The sequence below is a fragment of the Microplitis demolitor genome, chromosome 10, assembly GCF_026212275.2.
Source record: "Microplitis demolitor isolate Queensland-Clemson2020A chromosome 10, iyMicDemo2.1a, whole genome shotgun sequence".
Lineage (NCBI taxonomy): Eukaryota > Metazoa > Arthropoda > Insecta > Hymenoptera > Braconidae > Microplitis > Microplitis demolitor.
Genome location: NC_068554.1, coordinates 6,068,158 through 6,079,740, shown reverse-complemented (window position 1 = coordinate 6,079,740; position 11,583 = coordinate 6,068,158). Strand labels below are relative to the sequence as shown.

The 11,583-nt window shown below is 31.1% G+C and overlaps 2 protein-coding genes across 2 annotated transcripts; one reads left to right on the top strand and one right to left on the bottom strand.

The window, feature by feature from the left end:
• The first annotated feature begins 41 nt into the window (after positions 1 to 41).
• On the top strand, positions 42 to 6,213 carry LOC128668791 (transcription elongation factor SPT6-like). Its single transcript, XM_053742477.1, has 3 exons — positions 42 to 122; positions 1,481 to 1,999; positions 2,086 to 6,213. The coding sequence occupies exons 1-3, from the start codon at positions 42 to 44 to the stop codon at positions 6,211 to 6,213; spliced, it is 4,728 nt and encodes a 1,575-aa protein (XP_053598452.1).
• A 2,121-nt stretch (positions 6,214 to 8,334) lies between these two features.
• Positions 8,335 to 10,672, bottom strand: LOC128668743 (uncharacterized protein DKFZp434B061-like). The gene is made up of 5 exons (XM_053742333.1): positions 10,498 to 10,672; positions 10,290 to 10,427; positions 10,035 to 10,218; positions 9,603 to 9,665; positions 8,335 to 8,576 (listed from the first exon to the last, which is right to left on the bottom strand). The coding sequence occupies exons 1-5, from the start codon at positions 10,628 to 10,630 to the stop codon at positions 8,411 to 8,413; spliced, it is 684 nt and encodes a 227-aa protein (XP_053598308.1). The 5' UTR covers positions 10,631 to 10,672; the 3' UTR covers positions 8,335 to 8,410.
• Between the last annotated feature and the right edge of the window lie 911 nt (positions 10,673 to 11,583).

The window sequence follows — 11,583 nt, the reverse complement described above, 5'->3', positions numbered from 1 at the left end:
GAAGTCGATATTTAAACTTTTCCTTTATTATTTAGAGAAAAATGATGTCGGAATTCAAATTGAGTAGGATTCCCAGCAGCGGCCTCGAAACCACAAAAATTTCAATAAAACCAATAATCGCAGTAATAATTACAGTCCTGCATAATTATTTTTTCGGCGATTTAACTTCTTGTCTCAAATTCGTAGATTTCTTAACTCCGTTTTTCTCCGTGTGATCATAAATGTTAAATTCGAAAATTTTTTTAAGACCGCCCAATCTTAAGACTGACATTTTCTAAAATTATTCTACAGTGTGACCTAAAATCCTTTTTTCCTGTTTTCTAAAATAAATATATATATGTATATTTGTCTTCAAGTGAAAACACATTGTCTTCAATTTGTACAGCACTTAGGCTACATGACGTCAAAGATGTCCTGAGACCGATCCAAGTAATCATAAAAATCCACTAGAAAATGGTTTATTTTCTTTTAATAGAAAACATATATTTTAAATTTACTTTTTAACATTACTATTAAACGAAAAAATATAAAATATTATTTTACGGAGAATAATTATTTTTTTTTCTCTAAATATCCTGATATATTAAGATAACTTAAAAATTAAATAACACTCATATTTTGTAATTTATTTATTTTAAATACTCGTATAATCCCAATAATTTCTTCTGCTATAAAAAAATTTCCATTCGTCTTGTCTGAGATGTAAATTAGTGATTTATTTCCTTTTCACACCTGAGGGACAAAATATTTAAGTACCGACATAATAAACTCCAATGGTTAGTTAATTAAGGATAGACAAACTCTTAGTCATTATAGGATTAAAAACACTTACAAGATAAATAAGTAAGGGTTCATACAGTACAAGGGGTCATGAGTTCATTACCTGCGTAATTACCCAGTCTGCCGTAATGTTTGTTCTTTGTAATATACACAGTCTCCTTAGAGTTACCATTATTCTAAAGTAACTAATGAGATTCACATAAATTTTGTAAAATTCATCTGACCAATGAACTTGTAAGAAGTGTCCCTTCTACCTTAATTTGGATCTTTAAACGAAAAGGACTTGCTGGGTATTTGAAGTGCAACTCGCACCTTGATGCAGTTTAGTTGTCCTGTACTCTTTTGAGGATCACGATCACACTTTATCTTATTGATAATTGTTACAGAAGTTACTATTCTAACATCTAAGTTGATAGTAGTTACAGAAGTTACTTGTGTTTTTTTTTTGAAAATATCTACATCAAAAAATTATTGCTGCAAAAATGAATTTCGTAAGTTTTTTTTCTTTATTTATTTTTTAAAAATAATTTAAGTCGAATTTTAAATTTAATGTGGATCAAATAATTATTTTGAATTAAATATTGTCAAATAAATTTTTAATTTAAGTGAATAGATTAATTTTTTTTTGGTGCGACTTTTTGAAATGTGATTTTTTAAAATGAAAACTATTTTTAATAAATATTATTTTATTAATTTATAGTTAAAGAACACTGAAGAGTATGAAGAAGTTGAAAACAGGAGATTTAAGAATAACGTGATAGAAAGCGACGACGATGAAAGCAGTAGCAGCGAAAGTGACGGAGATGATGATGAAAGCAGTAGCAGTAGCAGTAGCAGTAGCAGTAGCAGTAGCAGTAGTAGTGAGGAAAGTGACGACGATGGAGAAGTCAACGGTAGTAAAAGACGAAAAAGTTGTGACGACGACGACGACGACGATGAAAGCCGTAACAGCGGAAATGAGAAAAGTGACGGAGCCGACGATGAAGTCAACGGGAGTAAAAGAAAGAAAAGTCATGACGACGACGATGACTTTGATGATCGTTTGGAGGACGATGATTATGATTTGATTGAAGAAAACTTGGGCATTACTGTTGACCGTCGACGATTCAAACGTTTGAAGCAGATGCCAGCCGGTGGATCTGACGACGAAGATGACGAAAATGGAAGGACTGAGAAAGAATCTATTGCTAATGAATTATTTGAAAATGGCATTGATGATGTAAGTATTTTAGTTTCTATAATAATTATTTTAATTTACTTTATTTAATTATTTCATGGATTCAAATTTATAATTAAAAATTTTAGGATACTAAAAATCAAAGTCCCAGTCGCGAATCGGAGCATCAGGGATCCAATCTTGACGACGATGATCAAAGTGTTCCATCAGACGATGATTTCATTGTTGACAATGATGACAAGCCCATACCCAAGAGGAAATATGTTTCTGCAGGCGATTCAGCTCTGGACCAGGCCAGGGAAATATTTGGTGTTGACTTTGATTATGACACCGTACAACACCAGTACGACGATGACATGTTTCCAGAAGACGAAGATGAGGAAGCTGAAGATGAGAGGAGTACAAGAAAACCTACAGGCAAAAATATTTTCCAAATATACGAGCCTAGTGATTTAAAACGCTCATTCTATACGGACCTAGATCATGAGATCCGTTGCAAGGACATTCCTGAGAGAATGCAGTTACGCTCAACGCCGATTACTCCTGTACCTGAAGGTTCCAACGAGCTTGATGAAGAGGCAGAGTGGATTTATAAGCATGCATTCACACAACGAAAAATTTTGCAACAAGTTACGGATTGTTCAGGCGGTATGAATAATTTAGGATCTAAAGGACCAGAAACTGTGAAGAAAATAAAGAATGCGTTGAATTTGATGCGCAATCAAAACTTTGAAGTTCCTTTTATAGCTTTTTACCGCAAGGAACTAGTGAAACCAGAATTAAATATCGATGATTTGTGGAAAGTGTACAAGTTCGATGCTAAGTGGTGTCAATTGTACCAGAGAAAACAAAAATTGCTGAGGTTGTTTGAAAATATGAGAGATTTTCAATTGGACGAATTAATGAAGAATCCTGAGGCGTCACTTCCAGATGAGATTAGGATTATCAAAGACGAAGATATCGAGCGATTGAAGAACGTCCAAACAAACGAAGAGAGAAATGACGTTTATAATCATTTCATGCTCTACTACAGTCGCGACATTCCGCGAATGAAGGAAATCTTGAGACAGAAGGAGATGGAAGCTCGACAGGAAAAAAATAGGAAACGTCAACAATATCTTTTGGAGGCTGAAGAAAAAAATAGTGAAGATCCATCGCTTGGGGATGAAGATGCTGAAGAGACTGAAAAAAATGACTGTACTCTTAAGCAGGCCGTCAGAAGTGGACCTTACGCACTTTATGTCCGCGCCGGGCTCAGCAGTTTTGCTAAAAAGTTTGGTCTCACTCCTGAACACTTTGCTGAAAATTTACAAGACAATTATCAGCGTCATGAAGTCAATCAACATCCAGTTCATCCTGATGTAGTGGCGCAAGACTATCTCGGGGGAAGTTTCCAGTCCACAGAAGAAGTTCTGAAAGCTGTTCAGCACATGGTGGCCATCCAACTGGCACGTGAACCAATTGTACGAAAATGCGCTCGTGAAATTTACATGGATCGTGCTAAGCTGTCAGTACGCCCGACTAAAAAAGGAATCAGAGGAATAGATGAAAGTCATCCGATCTATACCATGAAGTACTTGAAGGACAAACCAGTTCGTGAACTTGTTGATCATATGTGGCTCAAGTTATCGACTGCTGAAGCTGATGGTTTGATAACGATCACATTCAGCGAAACCGTTAAAGGCATTGTCGGCTCAGACTTTATCAGTGAATTCAAGCAGCTATACATCAAAGATGAATTCAACAGAAATGTCCAAGACTGGAATGATTTACGTACTGGTAGTGTAGAATTGGCTTTTAAAAAATATGTTATACCAGATTTGAAGAATGAATTAAGAGCTAATATCACCGCTGAAGCAAAGGAATCCATCACGTACTTGTGCTGTCGCAAATTATTCAACTGGATAAAATTTGCTCCCTACACATGCAAATTTAATGGCCAAGATGACGAAGCTTGGAACACTGGAGAAGGCATCAGGTCAATGGGAATCGCTTATGTTCCAGATGTCAATCAAGCTGCGTTTGCTTCAATCGTCGCTCCGGATGGTGAATGCGTTGACTTTTTAAAATTGCCTCATTTGTTAAAACGTAAGAATAGTTTTAACCAAAACGAAAGACATCTCAAAGAAGCTGATTTACTTTCTCTGCGAAATTTCATCAGCAAAAATAAGCCTCATATTGTAGTAATTGGCGGTGAATCCAGAGATGCTCAAACAATTTCCAATGACATCAGGGAATGCTTGGCAAAGCTTGCTGTCAAAGAACAGTATCCTGCTATAAAAGTTGAAATATGTGACTCTAATGTAGCAAAGTTATTTTCTACCAGCAATAGAGGAGTAGCTGAATTCCGCGAGTTCCCTCCACTACTGAGAGAATCGATTTCACTTGCGCGACGTCTACAAAATCCTCTCGGGGAATTTTCGCAGCTTTGTAATCCAGATGAAGACTTGCTCTGCTTGAAATTCCATCCCCTTCAAGATTTACTTTCAAAAGAAGAGCTTTTGGTGGACTTGTATACTGAATTTATCAACAGAGTCAATGAAATTGGTGTCGACTTGAGCAGCAATAAAGTTTACAATAAAAATTTATTACAATTCGTTTGTGGATTAGGCCCCAGAAAAAGTCAGGTTCTATTGAAAATACTGAAAAGCAAAAAAAATAAATTGGAAAATCGTACTCATTTGGTGACTGTGTGCCATATGGGACCTAAAGTTTTTATGAATTGCGCTGGATTTATAAAAATAGACACGGCTACTCTCGACGACAACTCAGATATCTACATTGAGGTGTTGGACAGCACGAGAATTCATCCAGAAACGTACGAGTGGGCGCGTAAAATGGCCGTCGATGCTCTGGAATACGGGGTCAAAAATGCAGATCCAGGTACAGCTATCGAAGAAATAATAAAAACTCCCTACAAGCTTCAGGAATTAGATCTCGAAGCTTTTGCCGTCGAGTTAGAGAGACAAGGCTTTGGAAATAAAATTACTACTCTCTATGATGTCCAAACTGAATTAACTTACCGCTACAAAGATCTACGAGTGCCCTATAAATCTCCATCTCCTGAAGAAATGTTTACTCTATTGACCAAAGAGACTCAAGAAACTTTTTACGTCGGCAAACTAGTCCAGGCAACAGTTATTGGGTTCAGATTCAAAAAACCCAAAGTTACACAACTGGATCAAGCACACCCCGTTAAAAATGACGATACTGGACTCTGGAAGTGTCCATTCTGTTCCAAGGATGATTTTGTTGAACTCACTGAAGTATGGAATCATTTTGACACGGGATCTTGTCCAGGAAAAGCTGTCGGCGTTAGACTTCGTTTGGACAATGGAGTGTCTGGATACCTTAATTCTATAAATATATCTGATAATTATGTCGCGAATCCTCAGGATCGGGTGCATATCCAACAAGTGATAGCTTGTCGTATTATCAAAATTGATGTAGACCAATTCGGCAGCGAATGTTCCAGTAAAAGCAGCGATCTTGCTGACGTAAATAATACCTGGCGACCTGCTAAGGACTTATACTACGACACAGAGGCTGAAGAAGAAGATAAAAGAGCAGAAAAAGAAAGCAGGAAAAGTAAACAGCCGATTTATACTACACGTCTTGTTGTCCATCCGTCATTTCACAATATAAGTTTCGCTGAAGCTGAGAAGATGATAAAGACTATGGATCAAGGGGAAGCTATTATCAGACCCAGCAGCAAAGGAATCGATCATTTAACAGTCACTTGGAAAGTAACTGATGACATTTATCAGTACATTGATGTAATTGAAACAGATAAATCAAATTCTTTTTCATTGGGACGAAGTTTGTGGATCGGCACTGAAAAATTTGAAGACCTGGATGAAATACTTGCGAGATATATCAACGTAATGGCTAGTAATGTCGTAGAAATACTTAAATTTAAGTACTATCACCCTGAGGTTCTTGGATTCAAAGAAAAGGCTGAGCAAATATTAAAGGAACAGAAGAGAAAAAATCCTGCTAGTATTCCATACATTTTTTCGGCTTCGAAAAATTATCCTGGTAAATTTTTACTCTCGTACGTGCCTCGATTAAGATGTTACCATGAGTATGTTACTGTTATCTCACAGGGATTCAAATATCGCAACCAAGTGTTCAATAATCTTGATGCATTGATATGTTGGTTCAAAAAACATTTCAGGAACCCAATTGTTGTACCCCCTAGGGTTTCTGAAATGACACATCGTAATACTTCAGAGATCAAATGTTTAGCTGCTTGATTATTATTTTTATTTATTTATAAATTTGTATATATTCATTTTCAAGGCTTTTATCACTTCTCAATAAATTCAATGATGTTTGTATTTTTTAATAAAGAACAATCAAACGAATACCAATTTTTTTTTTTTTAAATATTCCCATTAATAGATAATTAAGACTTTAGTTTATAAGAAATTAGTTTTATATTTAGAACTTAAGCTGCTGTCCAATACGTTGCGGAAATGAAGAATTTAGTCTAAGGTAAGTTCATTTTTAGTTCAATTTTACTGCCGTAAATAAATTAAGAATAAATATTTCTATACAATTGATTTAAATATATATATATCTATATGTATATTTTCACAGCGTATTAGAAACGATACATAATTTTACAATAAGGCAAAACATAAATCTTTTTATAACAATGTTAATACATTAATCGTATTAGAAAAATTAATAAGTAAAAATGAGGAATTTTTTTATTTATATATATTTATTATATTAGTTGCATTTTTTTAATAATTAATATAAAAGAATTATAAATGTCTTTTAAATATTTTTTTCTTCATTAATTAACGATTACGAGGCATTACCTCAGACTTATTTGTTTTATTTACTTTTTTTTTTATTTTGTCGCACTTAATTTTATTATGTTCTTCGCAGTTTTTTAAAAACTTACAAAATATCTAATTAAAAAAAAATAATTAAATCAACAAAAAATATCAGTTTACATTTGTGCCACATAAATGTAAAACTAACTTTGATTTTCTTTCATTTTCCTACACTTCCGCTAATAATAAAATATTTAACCCCTATTTCTCATACAATTTATTTATTAATCAGCGGATTTTTTATTTATTCAAACAAGAGAACAAACCAATATTTACATAATACGTTCTCTCTTCATTATTTTTTATTCAATTCTCTTTTCAATAATAATAATAATTATAATAGTAACTTTCAAATAAATATTTCACGATTGAGCATTTGCATTTTTTTAGAAAAACACTAGAAAAAATAAAAAAAAAAATAATAAATTTAAATTGCAAATGTTCTAGTCCGTGACAGCAAAGAATCAAAAATAAAAAGTACTTAATAATAACAATTTTGTTAATATCTAAACACTTATATATTCTAGCTCTTAATTTTTAGGACAATTGGTATTATTACATTTTATTTAAAAAAAAAAATAATAAAACATTAAACTTAAGCGCAACCTCGCGTATTAGTTCAACTTTTTTTTTTTTATCAGATCATAATTGTTCCAATAAAAAATTAATAGGTAATGGTAAATATTAATTTTCTTACAACAAAAATTACAGAAGTCTACGCGCGGGTCTGCCATTTGATGTTTTTTTTTCCCCGAACCGGATCAGTACCCGCGCGTAGAAAATCTCTTTTCAAAGTTACAATTACATTTAAATTTAATTTTTAATATATGAAAAAAAAATTAGGAACAAAGTTTTAGTATAAAGATTAAACAAATAATTATTTTAAGTAAAAGTAAATTAATTACACAATTAAATATTTAATAAATGATAATTATAAATATTATTTATGTAAATGGCATTCAAATGTGTAATGAGATTGTTTTTCTTTTTTAGCTTGTTTGTACGAACTAATTTCGTTCGGTAACGAAAATTCGGTACTATTAGGAACACTTGTTAGTTTATTTTAAAAATTTATTATTATTTATATTTTAATTAACTGACTTTAGTTCATCTCTGTGACCAATAAATCATATTATACAATAGTTTATTTATTTATAAATCTGTTGTCACTTAGTAACGTTAAACTTTTTATAATTTCGTCAAACGAGGCTCAATATTAATTAATATGTAAGTTAGTTTATATATTTTAATAAACTTGCTTGATAAATAGAAATTTTAATAATTTTTTAAATTATTTTCACTACACTTAAATATGTTAATTCTATTTTTCGATATTTTTTTTTTTAAAATTACGTTTTAAATATTTTTTTTTAGTTTTTTTTTTTTTTTTTTAGACAATGTAAACAATTTATTAGCGATGCTCTTAATAATTACTGGCATTGCGTTTGATTAAAAACAGTATGAAAAGTTCGATCAAAGATAATCTATTTTTTTTTTTTTTTTTTTTTAATTTATAAACACGATATTTGTGATAATTTTTTGATGATAATATAAACATACGTCTCGCGTAAACGATTTAAAGTTTTTTTTTAGTTTTAAATTTTAATTACAATCTAAATGGAGCTCTCTGATCAATGGCCGTGGGTTTGGTTCCTTTGCGTGATGAAACTGGAAGAGCTGAGACTGAAGTATCTGAAGCTCCTGAAGGTTTGCGCGATAATTTTGACGCCGGTGGCAAGGGCGTCGATGAACCACTGGAAGGTGTTCGTGTCCTAAGATAATTTAATTATAATAATTAGTAATTTTTATAAATTAATTATTATTTACACCAAGATAAACTACAGTTGACATTTAGACTCTTGACAATCACATTTTTCTACAAGCTATTTTTATAAGCATTTATTTATAAAGCAAACAAAATAATCATTTTTAAATTTAAATTTCTACTTTAAGAAATTATTATTTCAGTGTCAATTTTACTTTAACTAAATTTTTTAAATTGTGACTAAAAATAAGACCACGGATCGCTAGATTACGTGACATAAAATTGAAAAATGATTATTTTGTAAATATTTAAACAATGAATGACAGATGCTAGTTACCTAGCATATTTAATAGCTGATGAATAGTTAGTTGCTGAACTGGTACAGACAGAGCTGCCCCTGATATATATTTATGAGAGTTAGTATTATTTCAAAGCAAAATAAAATAGATATTTAGATAAATAAACAGTAAGGGTAAATACAAAAAAAAAAAAAAAAAAAAAAAAAACAAATAATAATAAAAGTCGGAGGTTGTTTTAAATAAAAATAATTTGATAATTTGAAAGTGGGTAAAGGAATTGTGCTGTCACTCATTAAAACGGTACTTTTTTTTTGGTTTTGGGAAAAATAATAATAATAATAATATCAGTTCAGTTTATGATGCAAGGAAAGAAAACGGACATGACAAACTAGCGACAGATCAGGCATACCCAGTGGAGTCAGTTGAAATTGTAGAATGGTTGCTTTGCGTGGAATGAGTTGAAAAATTACTCGTTGTAGATTGAGGAGATTTAATATCTGGTCCCACGTACACAGGAATCCGCGAGCGACTAAACCATCACCAGAGTTATAGAGAGCAAGACAGTGGAAATGTTAATTGAAAGTGGTTTTATTTTTATCTTTTTATATATATATATATATATATATATATATATATATCAGAAATAAACCATTAGTTAAAGCAGCCTATTTTATTATTATCCCGACACCGTATTAAATAAATTATAATTCCCAGTTATATTAATTACGCTTTACCTATTTGGTGTTACGGCACCAGAAAGAGTTGGGATACTCGATGTTCTATAAATCGAACCAAGCCTAAAAAAATTTTTAGTTATGACTCTAGATCAGTTTGTTATGTTTTTCAATTTTTTTTTTTTAAATAAAATCTAGCGAATTTAATAATAAATTAAAATATTAAAAAGTAGCAGTAAAAAATTAATTATTTAATTAAAGGCTCGCGACTATTTTTTAAATTTTAAATATTTAAAATATTTTATTATGCTAATTAATATAAATATAAATGATGTGTTAATTTATTTTTAAAATTTTAAATGCAGTTGATAATGCAGTTAAATCTATTGCGCTGTCAATAAATCTGGAGCAATGCATATTAGTTTTTTTTTTTATCTGTGAAATTTAAATGCAGGATTTTATTTATAAAAAATATAAGTAATAAAAACTTACCTAGATGGGACTCCGCTTGCAGGACTTACGAGTCCAGTGGGAGTCCGAGGTCGAGATGTTGATGACCCGTTTACTGGAGGAATTAATTTTCTTCCAGAAATACTGTTGTGTCGACTTGACGTCGGTGTTGTTCCAGTTGTACCTAGTGTTCTTCGTGGAATACGACTTGGAGTACCTGATTCATCTAAACAAAATTAAATATAAATAAAACGTCAAATACTTAAATAAATATTTAATAAAGTAAAATATAATTACCTGTACTATCTAATGATTGAGTTGAACCATATCGACTTGGTAGTTTACTACCTTGTCTTGACGCTGGTCTACTACTGGGTCTACTTGCTGGCCTTGATGCCGGTCGTGATGCTGGACGGCTAGATGGACGGCTGCCACCTAATTTAAATTTAATTATATAAAGTATATTCATAAATATAATCATCCTACTGATTAATTGAGTACTTACTTGGTGTAATGACACTTCTGTAAGGAGTACTAGTTTTTCTTGTTGACAATTTGAATGAGCTCTCATTGTCACTGAGACTATCTGGTGTACCAGCACTTAAAGATGACCTTGACGCGCGATGCGAATGACCCATCGGTACACTTCTGACACTGCGTTCTCTGACCTGAATTTGAAAAAAAATTAATTAATTAATTAATTAATAACTAATTACTCAATTTATTGCTCAATTCAGTAGGTATAAAAATCAAGCGTAATTATAAAACAAATAGGATTTTTTATTACAATTAAAGTGTATGTGTTTGTGATGGCATTTATAATAAACTTAAATTCATAAAGATTTTATATTTTTCTGTAGAAATATTAAATTTAATTACAAAGAATCTTTATAAATTTAAATATTTTTGCTGTTCATTAAATAAAATAATAGGGAATAAAAAATCGTGTACGTACCAACAGCTCCTACGAATGGATTAAGTGCTAATGATTAAATTTAATTATGGAAATTAATTATTTTATTTAACCATAATTAAATTTAAATAAATAATTCTACCAAAGCATGCTAACTTACCAAAAGGAGTTGGGAAAGATACAGTAGCTTATGGTGATTTGAAGTATCTCCAATCAACGCCACTATGTGAGCATTAATTAATATTCATATTTATATATATATATATATATTACAAATATAGATATAAAAGTTATGCGCATTCGTCTATCAAAAAGATTTTATAAAATTGATAAGACTTTTTATAAATTCTATTTACAATAAATTCAAAAAATATTTCGGATTTTAAATATAAATTCAAATGATCTAGCAGGGAATGAAAAGTTTCGAGGCAATTAAAAGAATGGAAATAAATAAAATGATATAAAAAATAAATATAACAAATTACTAAATTACTTATTAAAAAAAAAAAAAAAAAAAAAAAAAAAAGTAAAGTTCTGCAGAACCAAAAGGGCCTATATTTTGAGATACGCCCTTTTGGTTTTAGTAACGCGATATATATAAATTACTACCAAACAGAAGGCTTAAATCTTGTCATATTGACGCTTGAGTTATTCTACTGGCTATTGCATACTTCTTGC

What these genes read in the sequence shown, in the direction of transcription:
- LOC128668791 (XM_053742477.1), top strand. Translation starts at nt 42, where the DNA reads ATGATGTCGGAATTCAAATTGAGTAGGATTCCCAGCAGCGGCCTCGAA. An exon ending in CAATAAAACCAATAATCGCA is followed by an intron (nt 123 to 1,480) that starts GTAATAATTACA and finishes ATTAATTTATAG; the next exon opens with TTAAAGAACACTGAAGAGTA. An exon ending in TTGAAAATGGCATTGATGAT is followed by an intron (nt 2,000 to 2,085) that starts GTAAGTATTTTA and finishes TAAAAATTTTAG; the next exon opens with GATACTAAAAATCAAAGTCC.
- LOC128668743 (XM_053742333.1), bottom strand. Translation starts at nt 10,630, where the DNA reads ATGGGTCATTCGCATCGCGCGTCAAGGTCATCTTTAAGTGCTGGTACA. An exon ending in TCAATCATTAGATAGTACAG is followed by an intron (nt 10,219 to 10,289) that starts GTAATTATATTT and finishes AATTTTGTTTAG; the next exon opens with ATGAATCAGGTACTCCAAGT. An exon ending in GGTGCCGTAACACCAAATAG is followed by an intron (nt 8,577 to 9,602) that starts GTAAAGCGTAAT and finishes AAATTATCTTAG; the next exon opens with GACACGAACACCTTCCAGTG.